This window comes from Aplosporella prunicola (genome assembly GCF_010093885.1).
Source record: "Aplosporella prunicola CBS 121167 unplaced genomic scaffold K452scaffold_15, whole genome shotgun sequence".
Lineage (NCBI taxonomy): Eukaryota > Fungi > Ascomycota > Dothideomycetes > Botryosphaeriales > Aplosporellaceae > Aplosporella > Aplosporella prunicola.
In genome coordinates this window covers 26335-51061 of record NW_022983543.1, presented here as the reverse complement: position 1 = coordinate 51061, position 24727 = coordinate 26335, and the positions used below count along the sequence as shown (strand labels likewise).

The 24727-nt window shown below is 53.2% G+C and overlaps 8 protein-coding genes across 8 annotated transcripts; 4 read left to right on the top strand and 4 right to left on the bottom strand.

Moving 5' to 3' along the window:
- Positions 1–170: 170 nt before the first annotated feature.
- Positions 171–2150, bottom strand: K452DRAFT_251551 (uncharacterized protein). Its single transcript, XM_033538221.1, has 4 exons — positions 1903–2150; positions 1412–1852; positions 982–1348; positions 171–925 (listed from the first exon to the last, which is right to left on the bottom strand). The coding sequence occupies exons 1-4, from the start codon at positions 2139–2141 to the stop codon at positions 269–271; spliced, it is 1704 nt and encodes a 567-aa protein (XP_033396533.1). The 5' UTR covers positions 2142–2150; the 3' UTR covers positions 171–268.
- Positions 2151–2429: 279 nt separating this feature from the next.
- On the top strand, positions 2430–5097 carry K452DRAFT_229416 (glycoside hydrolase family 36 protein; the record flags this gene model as incomplete). Its single annotated transcript, XM_033537041.1, has 2 exons — positions 2430–2498; positions 2566–5097. The coding sequence occupies 2 exons, from the start codon at positions 2430–2432 to the stop codon at positions 5095–5097; spliced, it is 2601 nt and encodes an 866-aa protein (XP_033396532.1).
- Positions 5098–5465: 368 nt separating this feature from the next.
- Positions 5466–7580, top strand: K452DRAFT_298901 (uncharacterized protein; the record flags this gene model as incomplete). The annotated part of the gene is made up of 2 exons (XM_033542164.1): positions 5466–6989; positions 7059–7580. The coding sequence occupies 2 exons, from the start codon at positions 5466–5468 to the stop codon at positions 7578–7580; spliced, it is 2046 nt and encodes a 681-aa protein (XP_033396531.1).
- Positions 7581–8349: 769 nt separating this feature from the next.
- Positions 8350–12242, bottom strand: K452DRAFT_251547 (uncharacterized protein). The gene is made up of 4 exons (XM_033538220.1): positions 11794–12242; positions 10279–11741; positions 9269–10229; positions 8350–9215 (listed from the first exon to the last, which is right to left on the bottom strand). The coding sequence occupies exons 1-4, from the start codon at positions 12103–12105 to the stop codon at positions 8802–8804; spliced, it is 3150 nt and encodes a 1049-aa protein (XP_033396530.1). The 5' UTR covers positions 12106–12242; the 3' UTR covers positions 8350–8801.
- A 151-nt stretch (positions 12243–12393) lies between these two features.
- K452DRAFT_319132 (uncharacterized protein) lies at positions 12394–16051 on the top strand (the record flags this gene model as incomplete). Its single annotated transcript, XM_033544218.1, has 3 exons — positions 12394–12412; positions 12467–15106; positions 15181–16051. Coding segments are annotated over 3 exons (3391 nt in total), but the record flags the coding sequence as incomplete, so codon positions are not given.
- Positions 16052–16302: 251 nt separating this feature from the next.
- Positions 16303–18339, top strand: K452DRAFT_251543 (uncharacterized protein). Its single transcript, XM_033538219.1, has 3 exons — positions 16303–16896; positions 16956–17900; positions 17946–18339. Exons 1-3 carry the CDS (start codon positions 16726–16728, stop codon positions 18156–18158), a joined length of 1329 nt encoding a protein of 442 aa, XP_033396528.1. The 5' UTR covers positions 16303–16725; the 3' UTR covers positions 18159–18339.
- Positions 18340–18996: 657 nt separating this feature from the next.
- K452DRAFT_359269 (uncharacterized protein) lies at positions 18997–21756 on the bottom strand. Its single transcript, XM_033546253.1, has 3 exons — positions 20066–21756; positions 19724–20013; positions 18997–19667 (listed from the first exon to the last, which is right to left on the bottom strand). Exons 1-3 carry the CDS (start codon positions 21712–21714, stop codon positions 19039–19041), a joined length of 2568 nt encoding a protein of 855 aa, XP_033396527.1. The 5' UTR covers positions 21715–21756; the 3' UTR covers positions 18997–19038.
- Positions 21757–22333: 577 nt separating this feature from the next.
- Positions 22334–23445, bottom strand: K452DRAFT_288233 (uncharacterized protein). Its single transcript, XM_033540612.1, has 2 exons — positions 22758–23445; positions 22334–22695 (listed from the first exon to the last, which is right to left on the bottom strand). The coding sequence occupies exons 1-2, from the start codon at positions 23099–23101 to the stop codon at positions 22434–22436; spliced, it is 606 nt and encodes a 201-aa protein (XP_033396526.1). The 5' UTR covers positions 23102–23445; the 3' UTR covers positions 22334–22433.
- Between the last annotated feature and the right edge of the window lie 1282 nt (positions 23446–24727).

Sequence of the window (24727 nt, the reverse complement as noted above, 5' to 3'; positions counted from 1 at the left end):
TTGCGTTGATTTGGTGGCGGCAGTAGGTGTGTGGGCGGAATGGAAGCCGTCAATCAAGACGCGCGACCCCGGCCCATGACGCGTTGACGCGTAGATAGACGCGTCTGGCGTTTGTGCGGAGATTAGCCGGGCGGCTTGCTTGCCAAACTCCGTCACGAAATCAACGGAAGCTCTGGCAAAACCTCTTACATTATAGGAGTAATATTTGAGCGGCGTGATGGCATCTATTTGAAACTTTTTTCCCACAACCCCCGACTTACAATCCGCTTCATTGATTTTTGGCGCCCCCAGCTTTGGCGCCCTCAGCTTTGGTTTGCCAGCCCGGTACCTCAAGACCCTTTTCCCTGAACTCTTCGTCGCTAATGATTTCCACGAATTTGATCTTCCACTTACCAATTCTCAGCAGCAAATGCTTCTCGTCGAAGATGTATTGTACCGCGTCTCCTTGATGCGGGGCTTTGATTGGCGTGAACTTGACCTCGTCACCCATACCTCCGACTTGGCCTGGCCTGCTTCCCACATAAGCGCCTTGCGCTTGAATCAAGCGGTTCGCCTCGGCCTTGCTAGCTACCAAACCTGCGCTCCAGAGGATACTGCTCCATGTCTGCCCATACACGAGTGATTCAGGGAGCTTAACTCTGGTCGAAGGAGCATTGTCCCACGCAATCGGAACATTCCCGGCAGTAGCATCATTGTTTTTCGTCGCACGCCCGAGAAAGAACGCCTTGTGCTGCGCAGCAGCTTCCCTTGCGGACTGCTGCCCATGAACCAATTCAACGAATTCCTCGGCAAGAAGGTGCTGAGCCACACGTTGCGACGGATCCTTCATGTGCTCTTGTACCGTAGACTTGATGGTCGAAAGAGGCAGGAACGTAAAGAGCTTCAGGTAGCGCTCGACTTCGGAGTCAGGAGTTTTCATCCAGAACTGCAGGTCTACTGTCAGCGTTGATGGTCATGAAAAGTAAGAATCGAGTGGCATACCCCATATAGGTCATAACTGCTAGTCATCTCCTTGTCCAACCAAATTGCATTTCCAGCACTTTTGCCAAACTTTTCGCCCGATGGCGTTGTTAGGAGAGGCACAGTAATGCCATAGGGAGCCCACATATACTCTTTGTCGGGAGTCGGCGGGAGTACTTGCTCTTGAACTAGAGGCTCGAGTACGGTCCTTCTGACATAGTTTATGGCATCTATGCCAGCCACAATGTTGCCGAACTGATCAGATCCACCGACCTGAATGGTAATCCGGTTGTGACTGAACATGTGCCACCAATCCCAGGCCTGAAGCAGAGGATAAGTGAATTCCGCAAATGACATGCCGTTCCCTTTTTTTTGACGGTTCTTGACTCTATCGTTTGTCAGCTCAGTACTTCCAGTTTATTTGCAACCGTTTTGTTGCCAGACGACCTACGTATCCCGGCTGAGGAGAGGGCCTAGAGGAATGCCTGAAGCCAGGACCTTTAAGAACTCTATCACCGTCAGTTTTTGGTGCCATACGTTGTTATTCACCAGCGCGCGCCTCCACGACCATTGTCTTTGAAAGCCATGTTTCCGTCCTTGTACTTCCACGCTCGCCCATATCTTTTTTATTTGAAAATGCATCGCAGCCATGTTGGCTTTGCGAGTAGCAGAGTTTCCCAAATCCCGGGCCTGGAGCCTGTCCGTAGGGTCCCCGACCTTGGCTGTGGCGCCGCCGAGGAGTGTTATTGCGTGAAATCCGTGTAGATACATCCAGAATATGACCATGAAAGGTAAGATGTGTCCGACGTGCATCGAAGGGGCTGTTGGATCGATTCCCACGTATGCGCCGAGGCGTTTATCGGTCATGGCTCTATCGAGGATGTCTCTTCCACTGCGAGGCTTCCGTCAGCGAATGTCCAAGAAAGATGGGGTGTTCCTTACCCAGCAATTTGCTTGATGTACCCGCGCTCTTCCAAAAAGCTTAAAAAACTTTGTTTCTCGCCTTTTCTGATCTGCTTCGCCTGCTCTTTCCACTCCCATTCTGCCTCAATCCTCTTGCGTATAGTTCCCTGGGTGATGGACCGTCGCACAGTCCTTGGCAAGACACGACGGAGAGGACATTGCCGAAGGGCATATTGTCCTGGCCGTAAGGCGTTCCGCAAAAGCGTTAAAGGCGCCATTGGAAGCGAATTGCGACGTGTTTATGAAACTTTTTGATCAGCGCATGGGCGAGTTGCCGCACGCGCCGGGCCGACTCCGGCAAAGCCGTTGGTGCTGTCTCCGCACGATGTCATCGGGTGAGCTGTGAGCTTCCCCAGATTCCGAACCTACCTAACACATACGCATACGCACTGCCTGCGACCTCTTCACTTTGGCTCCCGACACCCATCAAAGTCTGTTCGAAATTATCCTCCGTCATTGAGTTAGTGTCATCTCAGTAGCCGTCGTCGCGGCCCTACCTGCATCAAATGTACGCAAACCTTGTCTGCTCGCCTGCGCTGGGTCAGACCACAGTGGTGGCTCCAGGCACGCAACGCGTAACTTCCCCTTTGCTTTGTGTCTGATCCCCCTGCGAAGCATCGACTGACACGCTTTACTACGTAGGTACGGTTCACCGCACTAATCGAAACCGAATCGGACAAAGCTTGGGAGGTGGCACTTTGGCACAACCATGGCCATCCTGACACCTGGGAAAAGCTGATGCTCAGCGAAGATGAGCCACAAGCTCAGCTCTTCGTCGACCATGGAGATGCCAACAACTGTCGAAGGCGATGGTTCTCGGGAGAATTGACCGGACCACCCCGTGGACGATCCCATGCCTCATTCACAATCACTTTCAGAGCCGGGAAAGACGAGCCGTGGAAATGGGCGAACGAACAATTTTCCTTTTCGGATGGACATCTTATCTACCAGGCCGACATCCCTCAAGCTGGATTGTCGCAATACATCAGCAACATTAGCTCCGACCTTGTTGTTGACGAGCAGGCCGCCCAGACGCCCAACACGCTTCTTTGGACGGTGTCTGGAAAAGTCGGCCCAGCGTCCGGCAGTACATCTGGTTGGGCTCACCACACTCTGGGCAAACCTGTTGAATGTCATAAGTGGTTTGCTCTTGTCCGACTTTGGAGCCCTTGGTTGGCTCCGCGACATGGCAAGGGGGATTTCGCTCCTGATAAAGAAGCAGTCCTTGCTTCTTTTCTGCGAAACGACGGCCAGCACGTCGTGATACTCGCTGTCAGTGTCAGCGATGTGCTTACTGAGCTTGTTCATCAAGATGGCCACGTCCAGATCAGAGGACGAAACGATGGTGAAGAACAAGATGCAACTGCTATCGTTGCAGTCTCCAGCTCTTTCGAGATTGCCAATGCCGCCACCATGTACCATGCTCGACGACTTGTTATGAAGTACGGGAGTCCTGACGGCACCTCCGGCAACTCTGGCAGCACAATCGAGGCTGAAATGAAAGAAGTTGAAGGGAATAAGTTAAAAGCTCAATGGCTGGAAGAGTGGTATGATGGTCTTGCATACTGTACCTGGAACGGACTGGGTCAGCACCTAACGGAAGCCGCAATCTTCAATGCCTTGGATCAACTGGAGAGCAACGATATCAACGTGACGAACCTGATAATCGATGACAACTGGCAGTCCCTGGATCACGAAGGCGAAGACCAGTTCAAACGCGGATGGAAGGAATTCGAAGCGAACAAGGCTGGATTTCCCAATGGGCTGGCACATACAGCTAGAACTATTCGCGAAAGGCACAAGAACATTTCACACATTGCTGTGTGGCACGCCATCCTTGGCTACTGGGGCGGAATATCCCCAGATGGGAAGATCGCTGATGAGTATCAGACTGCCGAGGTTCAAAAGAAGCCTGGAGTGTCTGCAGGGAAAATGCTGGTAGTTGATGAACAAGATGTTCATCGTCTCTACCAGGACTTCTACTCTTTCCTCGAATCGGCTGGAATCGACTCCGTGAAGACGGATGCCCAGTTCTTTCTCGACGAGTTAGATACGGCGCCTGAAAGAAGACGCTTGATTAAAACTTATCAGGATGCCTGGAGCATAAACATCCTTCGCCACTTCTCTGCAAAAGCTATTTCCTGCATGTCTCAGGTTCCTCAGATTCTTTTCCATTCTCAGATGCCTACGAACAAGCCTCGTTTGATGGTCCGAAATTCGGATGATTTTTTCCCAGAGGTTCCGGCATCCCACCCATGGCATATTTTCTGCAATGCATATAACGCCCTTTTCACTCAGCATTTGAACGTCCTGCCCGACTGGGATATGTTTCAAACGTCGCATCCCTGGGCTACTTTCCACGGAGCAGCCCGTTGCGTCTCCGGTGGACCCATATACATCACTGACGTGCCTGGCCAGCACGACGTGGATCTTATCCGCCAGATGACAGCTAACACGCCACGTGGAGACACCGTAATCCTTCGGCCTGATGTAATTGGGAAGACAATCGACGCCTACGCGGGTTACGATGAGCACCAGCTGCTGAAAATTGGAACCTATGTGGGCAGAGCACAAACCGGCACCGGTATCTTAGGTGTTTTCAACACCACCCAGCGACGCTTGACAGAGCTCCTAACGCTCGACCAGTTCCCTGGGACTGAATTTGGAACCTACGTGGTACGCTCCCACAGAACTGGCCAAACATCTTCTCCATTCAGCCGCCAGTCTACAGCATTTGTGCATGTTGACATTGCGGTGCAAAGTTGGGAAATCCTTTCCGCAGTACCAGTCGGCTCCTATGAGCTTCCAAGGCTTTCTGGTCATGGCTCTGGTAGTCCCAAAGTCGACGTTGCTGTTCTCGGTCTGCTTGGCAAGATGACCGGATCGGCGGCCATTGTGAATACCGATTCTTACGTTGAGCGGGAAGGGGGTCGGCACTTGCGTGTTTGGACTTCGCTCAAGGCTCTTGGCACCTACGGTCTTTGGATCTCGGACCTTGAGAACAGGAACTTGGAGACTGACTTTCTGGCGCTACTGTTCGGACAACCAATCTCGCTGGGTTGTGTTGCGAAGAATGAGAATGTCCTCGAGATCGACCTTGCAAGAGCCTGGAAAGAGAATGATCAAAAAGCCGGCTGGAGCAATGAAGTGGCTATTGAAGTCATTATTCGCTAACACTACTCATACGGACTGAGCTATTTTCCTTCTAATGGTTGATTGACTTTCCCTATTCGGCTGCTCCACTAACCTAAGACAGTAGTAGCTAAACCATGGGTAGAGATTATGGTAAGTAAGTTGTTCCTAAATTTAGCCTCGACTTGCGCACTTACTAACTCGCTGCGGAAGGGACGCTCCTTCACTTTTGGCTAGGGCCGCGCCTGCCCTGACAACGGTGTGAGACGCTACCTAGTCTCCCTTCTTCAGTACATAGCACCTATCAACTACGAATCCAGGTTTTCGAATCCAGTTTTTCGAGTTCAGACTGTCGGGCCAGCATCGCCATCTTTGGTTTTCTCTATCGCTCATTCTTTCTTGCATCGAACATGTCAACTACAAAGAACTCAAACTGGAGATCAGCGATTAGCCTACACACGTCTCAATACAACCTTTCGTTTTATGAACCAGGAGGCCAAAAGGACAGCATTTTTACGAAATCGATTCTTTCTACTACAAAGGCAGTCGAGATTGTTGACCTCACGGAAGACACTGAAAGTGAAAATGATTGCGACGACGACGACGCCAGTATCTTGTCATGCATCGAGGTCCTCCCATGCCCGAAACCGAGAAATAGAAAGAGGGAGAAAAGTATCAGTGACGACTCTGGTGGGAACAAGAGGATGAGATGCAGTCCTATTGAGTCTGAAACGGCTGTTATAGACTCCCACCAGTTTGTTCAACTTCCCTACGAGAAAGAGTCGAAGAATCACCGATGGACGAAAGAGCAGAAAATCGTCGTCTGCATTCTTCGTCGCTACTATATCAACAGTTGGAGAGACCTCGCGGAGGTCTTCAACTATCACTTCGCAATTTCCGGACTTGCAGCTGAGGCACCAACATCACTGCCCGAAGTGCCACTATCGGAAGAACCACTGTCTGCGACAAAGATGAGCGCTCAGTATAGTGATCTGCGGAGATATCGCTTGGAATCGGCTTGGCGTGAAGTTTACAACACCCCATTTGAAGATCAGGAGAGATGGTCGGCTTTGCAGACAAGTCTCGAGGGCAGAGCAGAGGCTTTGGGAATTCGACTTGTTCCTGCACGACACCAGTCAGAAACAGAGCCCAAACACCCAAAAGGTCGGAAGACATTGACTCTGTTGGACCGAAAGAGGATCAGGTCAATCAAGAAGAAGCTTAAGCTCGAGGCTCTCCATCAAACATGGCAGTCTGCTGCTGATCCGTCCCCAGGAAACAACGCTGTTGCTCAAGGCCCTTCTCCGCCGCCGTCACCTGCACCACAAGACAGCGCATATAAGCAACTCCAGGCAGCCGCCGATGACCACCAGTCCGACAACCAACCCTCCGTAGAAACCGATGATTCTGAAACAGAGCAGCTCGTCTCAAAAGGAAGGTCGAAGCCCGGCAGTCAACCAGCTCTACTATACCGCATGTACCACAAAGGGAGTGCTGGCATCAATACTCCCGAAACTATACGAGCAGCTCACTTCCTTCATATCCCTAACAGCAAGATTCCGGAACCACTCGGAAACGATTCCCAAGCACTAATCTATGACGCAGCTCTACACCTGTGGCACGACCAATGGGAGCGCCGAGCCTCGGAGGGCAGAGCCTCAGAGCGAGAACCCCCAGAACGAGAAGTCCCAGAGCAAGAAGCCCCAGAGCGAGAACCAGACTCTCGTTTTATATCCTGCACGGATAGCCTGATCTTCGCAATGTCAAAGGCTCTAGCGCAGGAGAGACTAGGCAATACGCCGTACATCACGGTCATTGATGCAAAGGCTGCAATGGCGAACGGTAAAGGATTCAGTGCAATGTCACTAAAATGTCGGGCGCAGATGTTTAAGTGGGCGCCATCAGGGATGAGATACCAGGCTCGTTACGAATGGGTATGTCATGCCTTGTGTTCCCGCATCCTTGAAAGAACCACGGCAAACTAATCACTCTCAAACTCACAGCTCATCTGGGGCGAGATCCCCACATCCACCCGTCTGTGCACATTAAGTTTGGCACAGCTCCGCGCCCTCGCCATTGCCGACATCGACTTAACGCTCACTACCCTCCTAACCGCTGACCCCACCCACGAACTCTCTGTCACTTACCTCCGCAACGCACGCAAAACTCACCAACAAGTCCTTACTCCGGCTAGCGCCCGCGCAATGGGTGGGTTTGCTGCGGCTTTCGGTCTGAGCCTAGCCTCACAGTCAGACAAGCTGGAACAGTTCGTATACAACGTCATTCAGGGGTGGTGCTGGGACGTTCCTGGCCTTATAGGAGACAACAACGGAATAGACGACGAGCGCGTCCGGGCGTTCGCGGAGGGCCTTTCTGCGAGCAACACTGGCGGAGCAGATGTGACTGGGGATGAGAAGAACAGGGTTGCAAAGGCGTTTTTGGAGGGCATGAGGAAGGCGAGGGGGTATTTGAGGAACGAGTTCATGCGGAAGTGGAGGGCGAAGAAGCTGCGCTCGGGGCCATGAGGCGGTGGCTTGATGCGGAGGCCGAGTCTAGCATTGTTGCAGAAGCGCTCAAGATAGGTCAGCGTATTCTTTGGACTTTGTATGCAGCTGTGTGTGTCTTGGACAGCTGATTACATGCACCCATGCACATATGCCAGTTACTGCAGAAACGAAAGCGATTTAAATCACCTCGAATTCAAGACTCAGAAAGAACAGAAGAGCAGTTACTCACACCCCTCCAAAGCCACCGCACTTCGCGCGCACCCCATAGCACAACTATCTACATATGTACGCTTCAGCAGAACCTCCGTATCCTGCTCCCGCACCAAAAAAAGCTATATAAGTTATAACCCTAACGCAGCAGCACCACCCACGCCCACCGACGCTCCCTCATCTGCATCTCCGACCCCCGCTCCGCACTCCGCACCCAGCACCAGCTGCCTACTGTCCGAGCAAAATGAAGACAACCCACCACCCACGCACCTTCTACCGCATAACACAACCACACACTACATCACAGCAAAAAAGTGAAAAGCAAAAACATACAACAGCTGGGATTCGCTAGTGGTCACCCACCTAACTACTAATCAGCCGGTTCGCGGCTTGTGTATGGCAGAGCGGACGGGATGCCCAATTCTCCGCGACCTGTGGTCGTATGTGCTTATTTCGGCTGGCTGTTTGGTCTATATTCTGGATAATAGGGTGGTGGTCTCTGCTTGCGACACAGCATACATACCTTGACAGCCCAAAAGGCATGAGAGCAGCACACGCGCGTCGTTATCACGGAATGGTTAGGTAGTTAGCATTCAAGCCTTTTCTAGACCACGAGCGAGACGTTAAAGAAAGCAGAGGCGATTAAAAGAGAAAGAAAAAAGTAAACTTTGTTCCATAACGCAGCAGCAGTGCTCTCAAAAAAGAACAATCCGACGAGCAAACTACCCACTGCCTGCCAGCCCTCCAAGCCAGTCTGCCTGCTTGCTTGCTCCCCAAATGCCATCTTCGTTGCCACCGCCGTCGCCATTGTCGTCGTTGGATGTGCCCCTTGCTGTCCCATAAAGACGCACGCACGCACGCGCAAACTAACTGACTAGCCAAGCCAAGCCAACCACCTATTCATACAGACAACCCAAAACGCCGCCCTTTGATGCACGCACCCTCACGCACCATCATCGTACCCATCGCTCGTTCGCTCGCCCAATCCGCTCCAACGGACCAGCAGCCATTTTAGCCTTAATCAGACGCCTACTCATAAGCAGGGGCATCCTCGTCTGCCGCGCCCGCCGCCGGAGTCTCCGGCATGCCGTACCCAGCGCCAGGCGTCTCGGGGTACCCGCCGGGCGTAGGCGCCGCAGCGGGAGTGGCGCCGTACCCGCCATAGCCGCCGTAGCCACCGTAGCCTCTGGGCGTAGGGCCGCCGTCGGCGCCAGGGGTAGGTGCGCTAGCGAAGCCAGGAGTCGGGGCGTCGAAGGCGCCGGGCGTGGGGTTGCTCTGTCCCCATGGCTGCGGGGTGGGGTTCGCGTTGGGCTGGTAGGCTGGGGTGCGCCCGCCGCCGCCGGAGTAGGAGTTTGCGCTCCAGGCGGGCGTTTTGGAGCCGGAATCGTTCCAGCCGGAAGCACCGCTGTAAGGGGTGCGGGCGCTGGCGGACCAGGTTGATGACTGAAGATGTTGTTAGTCAAGATATTAATAGACGGAAGAGCGATTAGACTTACACTACTGCCGCCATAGGCAGTGCGGTTGCCATCGCCACCGCCGTAGGCAGTCCTGCTTCCATCTCCATAGGCAGTGCGACTGCCATCATTACCGCCAGTCCAAGCGGGAGTGCGTGAGCTGCTCCAAGCTGGCGTACGGCCACCTGCACCGCCATACGACGTTGAGCCACCACTGTTGCCCTGCCACGCGGGTGTCCGGCCGCTCATGCCCCAAGCAGGTGTCCTGCCGCCAGCGTTGGCGCCCATGGGCGTCCTGCCACCCTGCCAGTCAGGCACGCGTGTGCTCGAGGGCGTGAAGCCACCGTTCGGACGCGCGGGCATGCCACGACCGCGACCGCCAATCGAAATGCTGTTGCCGGTGACGGGATCCTTCACTGACAAAATGTCCTTTGAGACAGTGATGATCTTGTTCTTTGTGTGCAACTCGACACGAGCTTCCGTGTCGGTCGTGTCCTTGATGATGCCAAGGAGGCCCTTGTACGGACCCTTTCGGACAGTGACAGTTTTGTCAATCAGCCGGTCACGACCAAACATCTTCGGCGGGGGCATGGCAGCAGCCGGACCGGGGCCATTTGGTCCGCCGTTCCTCTGCAGGGCCGGGTTCATCTTGGTCAGATCCGGACCAGCGTTGTTGACTCTACCACCCTTGGCGGCGACGGTAGTCACGTTCGCGGCACGAACGACAAACACGCCGGCATTCTCAGCCCGGAGTGTATTCTGTGCGAAAAGGAAGTTGCGGTGGATGTGCAGGACGCGGCCTTGTCGCTGTTCGCCGCCAAATTCCTTGACTGTGTCGTCGATGCGGATTTCCGAACCATCCCGGTCAGTTGCGACAGCGTTCTTTCTGCGGTCGATCTTGTTGGAGATGTTGGAAGGCAGGACGGTGCGAACGGTGCCGTTTTGGTCCAAAATACGCAGCGATTCGCGGTCAACTTTAATGACGCAAGCCACAGTGGCAGCACTGAAACAATCAGTCGATGTATAGAAAGGGGAAGAATGACAACACTTACTCAAGTTGAACCAGCTCAAAGAGGTCATATTTGGAGTCGCCTTGTGCACCACCAGAGTCGCTAGCAACACGCAAGTCCTTGCTGAAAACGGTGATTTCCTGGTTGGTCGAGTCTGTAAGCAGGGTCACACGGTCATCTCTGACCTTGATGACCATGCCGACTTCGTCGTGGTATTTGCTGCCACCAACGACCTTGACGTGGTCACCGTCCCTGAACAGCTTCCGAAGAGTCTTGACAGGAGCCTCAACAGTCTGGCCGCGGAGGTCGCCTTCGGTAACCCTGATAGTGACAATGTCGTTGTGGACCGCCAGAGCCTTTCCGCAGACGCCCTGCTGTTCGCCCTGGTAGATCTCGACGACATCGCCCGGCAGGTAGTCGGCGCCGGAAGTAGTCTGCTTCAGCGTAGCGGCCAAAGCCTGCAGGTCCAGGTTCTCCGTTCCGTCCTCGCCACCAGCTGCGAACTTGGTGACTTCCTCGAGACGTGGGTTGACGTTCTCAACCTGCAGCTGGGTCGCCTTGACAGTCTTCTCGAGGAAACCGTCCACGTACTGGTCTTTCTTGTACTGCCAGACTCGTTTGTTGAACGAGGTAATTGGAGTCAAGTATTTGCTGTGCTTCTTCTTGGCCTCAGTCTCATTGAAGAGCCTCTGGGGAGGCCTGTTGGTGAGGGTGCCGGGCCGCTTGCGCTTGGGATCAGCGATCGAGTTCGGATCTTCGTGAAGGCCGTAGTCGAGACGCGGCATCAACCGGATTACAACATCCGTGCCATTGGCTTCGACATCGACAATTTGAGCCAAATCGCCGGCGTACAAGCCGCTTCCCCTAATGCGCACGTACATGCCCTCGGTCAATTCCTTGGACTTCTTGACGCGAAGCAGATCCGGCATTTCCTTCAGCGGCACAAGTAGCGTCTTGCTCCGCGGGTAACAGAAGGAAATGTTGTCAACGGCAGCCATGGCCGCCGCCTTCTTCCGGGCCTCGACGTAAATGTAACCGGGCATTACGTTGCCGCGCTCAAAACAAGAGCAAATGGTGATCGGATCGCGGCTGTTCTCGCGGTCTTGCACCCTCTTGAGGATATCGTACACCACCTCTTTTTCCTTACCCGGCTTACACTTGACACCCCAAATGGTCGGATCATGAACACTGGGGAGAAGCAGCCGCTGAGGCAAGACGGTAGAGTCCATGGCAGCGGCGCGGTTGCGACCGTACCTCTCCTTCAAGGCCGCAGCCTGCTTCTCAGCATCCATGCTCGCTTCCAATTCCCGCTGCCTATCGAGTTCCCTGTGGCGACGGTCATCGGTCTCGGCGCCGGCGGGCATGTCCAGAAGGTCGTCGGGGTGGGTTTCCTCGGGGAGTTCTTCATCTTCGTCGAGCTCTTCTTCGTCCTCTTCGTCGACTTCGGCTTCGACATCGATGAACTGAAGGCGCGCATCCCGCTTTCTGCGCTTGCGCGTGTGCCCCTGTTTTGCGACGTTAGTGGGAGCGTGTTTGAGATGCGCGCGGACGCCATACCACTACTTCCTCCTCCTCGTCCTCTTCTTCCTCCTCATCTTCCTCTTCGTCGTCTTCCTCTCCTTCACCCTCGCCTTCCTCCTCCTCACCTCCTTCCTCGCCATCGTCAGCGGCGCCTTGATTGTCCTCATCGTCATCAGGGCTGTGGCGTCTGCTATGCTTGGCGGGCCGCTGGTCCTCGTCGTCATCGTCGTGTCTTTGACCGTGGCCGCCGTCATTGTCCTCGTTGTCGGAACCAACCGCGGGCTCATAGTTGAAAGGCTCATCATCAGACTCGGAGCCTGCGAGATCCGCATCATGAATGGTCGCCATTGTGGCGTGCAGCGATCGCGAAACGCGTGATAAAGGTTGTCGAGGGCGGGCGGATCGCGTGCGCGAAAGCGGATGTGTGCAGGGGAGGAGATGGAGCGTTTGGGGGGAGGAGAGAGAGAGAAGGGCGGATTTGCGGCAGATACAAAGGATTGTGGTGAGCTCGCCCGCAAGCTGAGATGCGGGTGACGGGGCGCGGGCGGCAGGTGCCGAACTTTCAGCGCCCGCGGTTCTGCCGCCTTCATTTCGTTGCACTTTTTGTCCAACACGGGAAGCAGCCGTCTAGCTTGAGATGTCACCCACTTTGCATGTGAGCCAATTCGCCCCCTTGTCCGTCAACGACCAGCCGGCTCATTCCTGTTAGCATGAATGCACTCGCGTTCCCGTGACCGCTCTGACGCTACACGGCTCGCATGTCTTCGCCGCTGATGGGCCGTTCTTGCGCATCTACAACTTGAATGACTCGGATTTGCTGGCCACTGAGAGAATATTCCGCACCCAGGCCATTCATGGATTTGTGCCCGTCACTGCAACCACAGTATTAGTCTATGGTGGCCAATACGTGCGCTTAGTCGAATTAATCGGTGACCATGGATCCGGGATTTCGATCAAACTGGGCCCGGCAACCCAGGTTTCCGACTGGGTGCTCGCTGCTGCTTCCTTCCGGCTTTGCCAAAGTGGATGGCGATCTGTTCTCGTCACCGCACACAATGCGTTGATACTTTTGGAGACTGGTCCGCTGCCGTCCCAGAGCTTAGACCTGAAAGTCTTGAACCTGACCCCAAGTTCACGATGCATTCTCTACTCTGCAGACGTTGACTGGATGTCAGAGACTGCTGGTCAAGATGACTGGAAAGTGCTCGTCGCGTCTGGTACGGCATTTGGAGAAATCCTGATATGGTCGTGCAGCATGGAACAAACGGAGAAACCGCAGTCACGGATACACCATTTCTTTACTGGACACGAAGGATCTATCTTTGGAGTTCAGATCTCGCCGCAAGCTTGTTTGGATGATGTCAAAGGCGCACGTCGATTACTAGCTAGCTGCAGCGATGACCGTACTATCCGCCTATGGGATATTACGGACCTTCCTGAGCACGGCAATCTCACGACCGACGAAGATCCCCTCAACCTGTTGCAAGATCGAGAAACAGGCTTTGGAGCTAACGTCACCTCTGAGCAAGACAAATGCCTTGCCACTGCCTGGGGTCACACCTCCCGCGTGTGGGCCATGAAATTTGCCGTTTCAGAGAGCAAAGCGAGCACAGGACTGGATACGGTCCGCCTCGTGTCGTTTGGAGAGGATGCCACCAGCCGTATATGGAGAATCGATAGCGGAAATCATTCTGCAAAGCCACACGCCGCCGCGACGTCCGTGAACTTTGAACTCGTCGACACGAAATCCTTCCATTCCGGAAAGAACATATGGGCCATGGACGTCTCTGCTCCCCGAGAGGATGGAAGTTTCACTGTTGTCACAGGAGGGGCGGACAGTGCCATTGTAACCTACCAATGGCCCTCCACCGCCTTGGACTACACGTACCCTGAGCCAAGCAAGGATGCACACAGATGCTATGCGTTTCTGTCCAGTCAAGAACTTGTTTCGGCAACTAACAGTGGCCAAGTCATCAAGGGTGATGTCGGAGGTGGCAGCGTCACCTGGCACGTTCTTGGTCAGCTTGACGAGCTCAAGGGCTTCTCGGTTGCCGCGAGCATACCGAGCTTGGGGCTCGTCTTCCTCGCTGGAAGCAGCGGACAAGTGTACTGCCACAAAAGGGACGGCAGCGACTTGTCTCGCGTCGTCAAGGTCGACAGGAAAGTTGCAGGGCTGTATGCCAGCACAATTACCGTCAACGACGAAGTGCTTGTAAGCTTAACGGTAGCTCCAGTAGGTGCAATGGCTGTAAAACAATTCCTCCTGTCACCCGGACCGCAGATGAACGTGGTAAGACAAATGACTTTACAGCTTCCACCCAAGTTTGTAGTCACAAGCGCGCTGTATGTCGCGGTGCCGGGCAGGCATCTTGCATTTGTGGGCGCCAGACACGGCTCTGTCGCAGCTTTCACGAACATTCCGCTCGACCAACCGGCGGACGAAGAAACGCACGCACACACGGCCATGTATCCACTGCAAAACCCGGAAACAGTCACTTCGATGACATGGATTGCCGCTCAATCAGATTCGGACACTGACTCCTCTCTCGGGCATCTCGTCTCTGTCGGCCGCAACGGCAGATACACGTCCTCGCGCATCTTCCCAGACGCGCCCGCACTGCTAGTGCACCAACTCAGCCTGCCCTTCGGCCCCAACGTCGAAGGAGCCTTCATCCACGCCGCGACAGGCAGACTCATGGTATACGGGTTCCGGGGCCGGCACTTCGTGCTCGTCAACACGCAGAACGAGCAAGAAGTCTTCTCGATCGAATGCGGCGGCGCGCACCGCATCTGGGCCTTCTGCCCCGGCACCGCAGGCGGTACGTTCGTCTGGCAGCAGGCCGCGACCATGAAGCTGTACAGCGCGGCCGCGGTGACGCACGGCGTCGTCAGCGCGGGCGGGCACGGGCGCGAAATCAAGGCCTTGACGGCCTCGCCTGCGGATCCACGCATCCTGGCTACCGGGGCGGAGGACACGACGATACGGGTTTTTGAGCGGGATGTGCACGACGGACCTAGCGGGACGGGGTTTCGCAGTGTGCGCGTCGTGCGCAAACATGTTACGGGCATTCAGGACTTGCAGTGGTCGCCCGACGGCCGCTTCCTGTTCAGCTGCGGCGGCAACGAGGAGTTTTTCGTTTGGCGCGTCCGCAGGGTCCCGGTCGTTGGCGTCGGCGTCGTGTGTGAAGCAGAATGTCCGTCGGAAACCGAACTCTCTGATCTGCGGATCATGGGGTTTGCGGTGCGGCAGACTTGTCCAAACACCGAAGGGAGTGTGGAAGCGGAGGCGGAGGCGGACGCGGACGCCGCGTTCGTCGTCGCGATGGTGTACTCGGACTCGAGCGTGCGGGTAAGATAAGCTGGAGGAGATAGAACCTCCCTCCTTCATCTCGGGCAGGGTGAGCGCTAACACAAGCACCTCAGGTATACGCCTACACGTCCTCGCCGACAACAAAGCTTTTCCGCCTATTATCCTCCGGGACTTACCTCACGTCCTGTCTCACGCAATGCGCCTTCCTGAGCCCGACGTGCCTCCTCACGGGCGGCACGGACGGGCATATCGCGCTCTGGCCGCTTCCTTCCTGCACCGGCGCTGCTGTCTCCTCCCCTACTGCCGACGACAACGCCGCTGCCGACGACCCTGACGCCTTCGCTTTCGCGGCCAGAGCCAAGATGCACCAGTCGGCGATCAAGACGCTCGCGCTCGCGTACCTGGGACCGGGGACGGGAGCGACGCTGCTGCTGACGGGCGGCGACGACAACGCGCTGGGCCTGTCGCTCGTGCGGGCTGTGGATGGAGCAGAAGAAACAACAGCCACGAAGACGCTGCTGGTGCCGCGCGCGCATGCGGCGACGATTACGGCGTGTGCGCTTGTGCGTGCTGCGGAGGATGGGGATGGAGGTGCTGAAGCTGGAACCGAGGTCTTCTGGGCCGTCACGGCAGGGAACGATCAGCGCGTTCGCGTGTGGCGGGTTAGTGTCGATGTGAGTAGAGAGGGGGTTGAGGGCGTGGAGGTGCAGAGGGTAAGAAATGTGCCCTCGGCTGTGGCGGACGTGGCGGGGTTGGTTGTGGTGGATGGTGGTGATGGTGGTGCTGTGGGGGAGGTTGGGGTTGTGGTTGCGGGCGTGGGGATGGAGGCGTGGACTTTGCGGTGATTGTGGGATGTGTATCATCTATTGTAGCTGACCTCGTGCAGTATCGGTGCACATCTACATACGTATGCAGATAGCTATGTAGATAGCTATCTATGCACCTACATACGTAAGCACACCCCTCCGGGTACCTCACCCGCACCCCTCATCTCACCCTCACTCGGCCCCAGCCCTAACCCTCCTCGCAATTCACCGTCTCACACACATCGACATCCACAACCACAGCATGGCACCAAAAGATCGCCAATCTCACGCGCAATCTCACCCGCAGCAACACGGCCAATCAACCACTGATCTCGCCGTCCCGATCGCCATCGCCATCCGTCCGGGCAGCCAATGTCTCGGCTCGGCTGGCGCGCTGCGCTGCCGAATGCTGCCGCATGCACGATCTGCAGCAGTTCTCGTGCCCCGAGTACGTACGCATGCATGCATGCGGCTCATATCACCATTGCCACGGTAAGACGCACACCGTATACGCGTGCATGCGGCGCGACAATTGAGAGGCGCGCCACTGATGCTCTCGCCCACCGCCGCACCCGATGCCGCCAACGCCTCTGACGATGCTCGCTGATCCGTGAGGTAGACTGAGGTGAGATAGGTAAGATGGGCCCGATCGGGACGAGGTATGGGGTTCAGGGATTGACCGCTTTTTCGTGCCACTACGTATACGAGTGTGTGTGAGGCGGTTATATTGATTGCGTTGTCTGCACTGGTTTCTTCTGCTTCTTTACTCCTAGTGCGTCGAACTTACTCCAGATTTTATTTGTGAGGATTGTTGTTGTTGTCATTTTACGCACAGTACGATACACAGAAGAGATGGATCTCACGCCCGAGTACATGAATACCTTTATCGGGAGGCCGGCGACGGAGCTGCCTACACCTGCATTCGTGCTCAGTAAAGACGTGCTGGACCGGAATGTGCAGCGCCTGCTAGACGATGTAGAGGCTGCTGGGGTGGGCTTTCGGCCGCATGTCAAGACGCTCAAGGTACGCCGTCACCGCCAAATACCCCAACCACACACGCGCATACTCACTCACAACTGCAGTGCACAGAAATAACGCGCCAAATGCTCGGCCCGCACACCAGCGCCGTGGCCTCGACCCTCCGCGAAATGCGCGCCCTGCTCCCCCTCGCCCGCGAAGAAAACGACCACGGCAAACCCCGCCTCACGTCCGTCCTCTACGGCGTCCCGCTGCGGCCTGGCGCGTTGCCGGAGTTGCAAGGAATGAGGCGCCACGTCGATGTTGAAGTGCTCCTGGACCATGACGCGCAGGTCGATGCGCTGGAGGATTTTGTTGTTTCTGTTGTTGCTAATGGCACCACCACCAACGGCACAGCAACAAACGGCACAAACGGCACCCACGCCCCCGCAACAGCGCCCTGGCCCGCCTTCATCAAAATCGACATGGGCACCTCCCGCGCCGGGCTCACGCTCTCCTCACCCCGCCTACCCGCCCTCGTCGCGCGCGTCACCTCGTCACCAGCAATCCGCTTCCGCGGCTTCTACACGCACGCCGGGCACGCATACTCGGCGCGCAGCGCCTCCGCAACGGCGACGTACCTAGCAGACGAGCTGGGCGCGCTGCGCAAAGCTGCTGCTTTAGTGCCGTCTAAAACGCTACATACACAGCCAGGAGACGGAGAAACAGCAGCAGCAGCAGAAGCAGCAGCAGAAACAGCGCCCCTGACCCTCTCCCTCGGCTCAACGCCCACGGCGCACGCCCTCTCGTCGCTCTCCTCCTCCCTCACCCAGTTACCCCCGGGATGGCAACTGGAACTCCACGCAGGCAACTTCCCCGTCAACGACTTGCAGCAGCTCGGCACGCGCGCGGTGCAGCGGCGCGATATGGCCGCCCGCGTCCTCGCCGAGTGCTGCAGCGTGTATCCGGAAAGGGACGAGGCGCTGCTGAATGCGGGGGTTGTCGCGCTGGGACGGGAGGCGGGGCCGCTGGGGGGGTGGGCAAGGGTTGCTGCTGGGAGTGGTGGCGGGGTGGGTGGGAAGGGTGGTGATGGGGTGGGTGGTGTTGAGGGGGAGGGGGACTGGGTGCTTGGCCGCCTGAGCCAGGAACATGGCATTCTTGTGCGGGAGGGGGAGGGAAGGAAAGTAGAGGAGGCGTTTAAGGTGGGCCAGAAGGTGTGGTTGGACATCCAGCACGCGTGTATTACGGCGGCGGCGTACCCGTGCTATTTCGTTGTTGACGAGGGGGATGTTGTGTGCGAGGTTTGGTGGCCGTGGCGAGGGTGGTAGTGCTTCGTTCGTTCTTAAGCAACATGGTTAGCTCTGCGTTTACGTTATGCTGCTGCACAGTGCTACCTATATCGGGGTCTGGGTTGGTCTGCTTATACTTTTAAAATGTCTCTGCGGATGTAGTAGTGGCTTAGCTAGCCGTGTACGTATATATATACAGCACTGCTGCAGTCGTGGCGGGTTAGGCCTGCTTGGTGTTGGAGTTGTCAATTTCTTGGCCGTGGGGAGTCTATAGGTTATGGGCTACGGGGGTGAATATAACGAACTCTACCCTTGCTTAAGTAAGTTAAGTTACGGTGCGGGTGTTTATGTTGCTTCTATTTAAATGTGTTCTTGTACATAGGGATTGGGCGGTGCTTGTGTTGTGATAGGGATGTTTTTGAGCATTATGTGTTTGCTAAATTGCATGAAGCAAATGGTTTGGCAATGAATATTGATTGTTAAATAAGAAAATAAAGAAGAGAAGAGAAGAAGAACGAATTAAAAGAGAAAGGTGCTTAGATATTGTCAGCCAGGATCACTCCGATAACTCTCGTTTTTTCAGCCTTATTACAGTCAGTTATTACACTACAGCCTTACCCCTTACACCACACGTTTATCCACTGCAAGGGAATAAGGATCTTAAAGAAAAAACGTGTTCTTTTAGATAGCAGCATATATACCTCCATAGGTAGTAGTAATTTAGGAGGACATGCGGCGTCCAATTCCTCGCGCCCAGCTTCACAGATATTTATTAGTAGGTAACGGATGTATGTGCTGTACCAGGATTATGGACTGCGCCATGTCACTGATTTAAGCAGATCTGTATACACTTTTATTCAACTCCAGGAAGATAAAAGCCGTTTATTCGAAAAGTAGCGCTTTTGCTAAGGTTTCCCTTTCAACCAACCCTAACTCTCCTCTTTCGAAGCCCTTCCGATGCGTTGATGAAACGCTTAACGTTCCTGTCATCCGCAACTGCCACACCATCCAGCACTTCGTCAATGTCTTTGGCCTTCAAGGAAGCGACTACTTGCCACACGTCGTTGATGAGCGTGTAGCGTGTGGCCTTGAGGAACCAAAAGAATATTCCGGTTACGAGTATAAGGTGAATACCGAGGTTTACCGTAATTATGATAAAACCTCGAGAGAACATTGGGAGCTGGCAGGGCTCCATCGAGGTCGTAGTGATTGTGCTTTTGGCTGAGAAGGTAGGGAGCCAGTCGTAATAGGCGGCTCGTTGAACCATGGTCAGAAGCGCCTGCAAGGCAAGTGCCGGGTCTTCGGTATCCTGCATGATGTCGGTGATGGTATTATTGAGTATTGGTGGCAGATTGATGATTGATATATTCCTTGCTTTTTGTGGGATATATACTCGAAGCTTGCGACCTCGACATTCTTGACATTGGATTGCGATCTCAAACTGTTTATTCTCGAATTCCAGTGTAGTCCATATCAGGCTGTTGAGGAAACTATAGGTCGATGGTGGCATAAATGAGTAGTTGTAGCCGTTTATTGCATGTCTTCGTCCTACAGGTGGTTTTAGAAAATAGATTAAGCGTATCAGAATCTCATGCATTACGAACCTTCATTGACTTGATTGATTGTCCATTTTTTCTCCGGTGAGAATACAGCAGCATGGTCTTTGAGTGCTTTGTCCACGCTTGTCATATTGAGCTTTAGAGTACCCTGCGGATTGCTGCCAACTGAAGGTCTAGGTCCTAATACTCCAAGTTGGTTGCGTGGCTGTGTAGTGTCAAATGTTTTCCTGTTAGAGTCCCATTTAACGCTAGGCTCGATATCGGTGGTTTCCCTAGTAGCTGTAATATTGATATCTTGAAGTTGCCCCACACGGGTATCAAAAGGTTGAGGGTACCTAAAGAATTTACGTTAGTAGAGGGGTTTACACCGATGCCCGAGACGCTTACGAGACACTATAGCATGATGTTACGCTAATTTGGTATTGAAAATTTCTGTATAGTTCCGCGTCTGCAATACCAAAGTCTCTGTATAGGTCCTGGTCTGGCACAGGTTCTACAGTAAAGTCAAGCCAAACTTTTCTTTCTTTTACGTTGAAGCGTGGGATGAGTCCATTGGCAATGAAAGAATCTGGATAGTTATAGAAGTTTCCAGCACTTTGGAAATCAAAAAAGAGCATTACAGACCCCGGCCTACTCATTGACCAAGTACTCTTCGAGGTACTACCGTTCTGGGTCGGATCGAGTTCGTTAATTAGGCGACCATATCCATTCTCATTTTTGATCCCCAGATTTGGATTGGGGTCTCCTAAAACACATATTTTAAAAGAGCGGCCAGTGCCTTGCCCAGCCATTTGATTCATTGAGCATTGGAAGTAGTTTCCAGTGCCATTGGAATAATAGGAACCATTAACCCATAAAACACTGGCCAAGTTTTTGGGGATACTCCCTGGGGATATTCTCCCATGGAATATAGCCTCGAGTTCACCTGGCTGGTCCCCTTCATGTTGGACAGTGCTATAACTGAAATCGGTAATATTTGGCCTTACACAGACTACTCGGGCATCGAAGAGCGAGGCGACTCCATTGAATTCTAGAATTTTACTGCGAGCGTCTTCGCTGGCAATCGGGAGTAGCGCCCGAATTGCCGGCCCTGTATCTGAGATGTGATCAGGAAGATTTGGTTCCGGGCTCTGAGTCCACTCAGCAAACGTGGGATATCCAGTCGGGGATGATGTAAAATAGTTTGGACTTTGCTGAAGAGGGTCCACAAATGTGTCGAAAAAGCTATCCATACTGATGCCAACGGCTATGTCCTTTTGTCTTGGAAAACCTCGCACAGCGCCGGAACGAATGTCCCATAGTAGTATTGTTGACGTGAATTGAAGCACGGAAGTTGTTAAAGTAAGGAGGCCGACGAGGTGAAGAACCCGAATGTTTCGGCCACGGATTCTCCAAAAGTTCAAAACTGACCCTATAGGTCCGGTGTTCGTATACCGTATAATTGACAATGCTGGTACTTCTTTCAGTAGCACACCGTCTGCAGACTCTATTGAGATGCTGGCAAGTAATGCTACAGCGGCTCCTGCTTGTGTAACGACAGCGAAGCGTATGGCTAACGATAACGCCGTGACGACTTGACCGATCCAGCCATCAACCATAATTTTGCGCCATGTATCGTTCTTGTCGCTTCCAAACCAGAGAAAAGTGATTGCCGATAAAGCTCCCAACAGGAGGATGAAGGCAGCAACATTGGTATATACGAGGAAAGATCCGAGCCTTGTAGCGACTTTCTTCTCTTCGTGGAGTTTCTCTGGTATTGGATCCGAAAACGTTTTGCAGTTAAATTCGTCCGATAAACCACAGTTTTCATGTCCATCCTGAGCATGACCTTGACGAACCAGTGTCGTTGAGTGGCTAAGCCTCGGGTTCCTGGGGGAGTCGACACTGATGTTTTCCGATGATCTGGAATCCATAGATCCTGTGGCCAGGGATGGAGTGCGGCTTGAGTGATTCGAAGACTCGTTCATGGGAAGAAGTTCTTGTAGGTCAGGGTTTGTCGACTCAGGAGCAGGCGACATGCTGCATCGACGCTGCATCTTGTCTTCTTGAAAACGTGGCCAATATTTGCAAATATCGAGATGAGATATGAGTCTCTGAGCTGACAACCTATTAGTACCGAGATTTATAGCACGCCATCCACTGCGTTAGCTGGTACTTTGCTGCAATTATCGAACCATAACTGCCCCACGGTTAGGCTCAGCCTCACGTTAACTTTCAGCTGTCCCCACTATCACTGCAGATATGCATTGGTTAGACGGATCAGCCTTCCTTTCTAGTTCGGAGCAATATCTCCAATGTACATCATTTCAATGCTGGTTAATGATTAGTCGATCAGCTGCACTCTTCGACATGGGCCCCTGGCATTTTTTCGTCAAAGTTGTTCCAATGCAGAAATGACCTCATGGTACATCGGGACTCGATACGGGTTACTTGTGGGGCTGATCACTGCAGTAATTATTAATAATAATTAACAATCATTCTCTGGATGTCCCGTGGCACGCCGTACAAATGCCTTGGTAAACACTTGTTCACTTTAAAAACTCACTGGGCTTAGTATGGAGCCTGTGTTGTTCAATCATTTAAACATTAATGTAGACACCCTACCCTAAGCTTTTTCTACACAATTTTGGGGGTGGGCGTATGGTGGGCGTGTGATGGGAAGAAAATTAACATTATAAATATTTGAGTGGCTACCCGGATAAGTGCGGTTAGAGATGTAAATTTGGTCGAGAGTTAAACGAGCGGAACATAGAAATTAGCATCGAAAGTCCCAGGTTGCTGGCCACCGTCGTGGGTCGTGAAAGATAGTTTCTTTTCTCCAGCCTGGACCGAAATTGTTCTTCGTTATGTTGTTGTAAGCCTGAGAAATCCCTGCTCGAAACGCGTCCATCAGACTTTGGATTTCTGTTCTTGCTGATTGACTTGCAGGATTGTTGCTTTCCATTTCAGGCCAACTTTTCTTGTGCTCGTACAGCTTCGCACGACGATTGGCGAATTTTCGGTCAGGATCTGGATGGCTATAATGAAGCATTAGCGATGCCAGCAAGAAAGTTAGGTACATTTTAATAAGAGATATTACCTAGCGTTACCAGGACCGAAGAGAATCCTTCTCTTATACCTCTCCGACTTTGCAAACTCCAAATCCTCACCCATAACAATCTTTAACGCTGTTGAGAGGCTGCTGAGTTGTTTCTTTAATTGAACAAGCTCCGCTCTGAACAACTCATGCTCCAGTTTGTAAAGAGGGTTTATCGTGAGTTCTGTAAAGGGTTGCGGTGAAACTTTCGTAAGTGATTCCGTCCAGTATTCAGTGGTGTAGCCATGCCCAAGATAAGCAGAAGCTTCCAGTAGCTGTTTCATTATTGCCCGGTCGAAAAGGCTGAGATGGCGGTACGCTTCCCAAGCTTCTAAGTCGAGCTCCATTCTTTCGCTGTCGTCCAATGGACCAAACTTCGTGGCGCCGCGGTAAAAGCCGATAATGTAGCTCGTGTCGATCAGCCTGATGATGCGGACATCCTGCTCTGGCAATGGTCTCCCTGAGAACTACATGCGTTGTTCGATAGTCGTGGCAAATCTTCCACTGATCAGGTGTTCAATGATCTCTTGGTCGTCAAAAGAGCGATTAGTCTTCTTCTCCATAAGTTGTATCAACAAATGAAATGCAGTCGCTGCCATGCTCCCGAATGTTCTGAAAAGGACAAATTGCTGCAACAAATGACAATCAACACCTCTACTCCGCTTTAGATTAAAGAGAAACTGCCTCGTTGAGAGAAAGTAGCGTCGGAGAGCAGGGTGCGGAATCGTCCAGCCTCATTACCGTCGGTCTGAACAAATGGACGGAACGCTAGTCTACGGTCGCGACGGTGCCTCGTTTAGCGTGCCAAGAAGCAGTTCGTCCCGACGAAGCTTGGTTCAGGGGGACGGCGGTGGACGGTAGTTGTATAAGGGTTTGCTAGTGTACCGAATATCTGATGGTGTTGAGGGGCAAACGCTACTTGTAGTTGCCTGATCAGGCTTAGTATTAGGGTTAGAGGCACGTGCGCGAGGGTCTCGCCCCTCGTGCGGCTGCCAAGCCAACTACCGAATACTACCGAATGTCTCCGAAGCTTCGATTTATACAAATCTTTCTTAATACTACGCTCCTTATAAGGCCTGTATCCCGGCGGTCCCATTACAGTCTAATTTAGCAGGCCTAGGACCACCTTTAGAAAATTTAACAACCCCGCTAGTCCGCCCGCAACCGATTTACAATAGCATTCGTTAAAGAGACCCCGGATAACGCCGCCGAACGTACCTCCGCTAGTAGCCTTACGTCCGAACTGTCGAATATTACTAAACTATACCGCTAGAGCGACCTCCTATCAATATATATTAGCCGCCTACGCGACGTTAATAGATCTATCTTCGACCCGACGCTTACTAAAGGCTTTACGATAATTCGACTTACTCTACTATAGCGCCGCAGGCGCAGGTCGCCTATCTAGGAGTATAGTTTCTTAGTAACTGACCCCGCAATAGACGAATATTAGCTCTATAAACGGTACCACGCGAATAGCCGGCACAAGGCTTATAAAATAACAACTACTAGCCACCCTACTAGGTATATTCGCAGCCATAAGGGCGGGTACGCGTCTAGTAGGTCGCCTATACCCGCCGAAGAGGCCTCTCGTCGGATCAACAAGATACGTTACAGGGCACGTATTGTTAAATAGATAGTCCTTACGAACTAGACGTTTCGCGGAGCAACCCACCTAAGCCACCTAGCTATTCTACAGTTAGTTACTAAGGATATCGACGTTTCTCCTACCTATCGACTATCTAATAAAACGCTCCGTAAGCTTATTATTCAACTCTTTAAGGACGCTCGTTATCACCTAGCGCAGTAGATAAAGCACGCGCTAAGCGATATTAATATTAGTACGGATAGGTAGACCTTAACTAACGATTTACCGTTATTAGCAGTACATACTCACTATATCGATACTAGAGGTAATTATCAGTTACCCCTGCTCGCTCTAGCACTAATCGATAGCCTATACACTAGCGTCA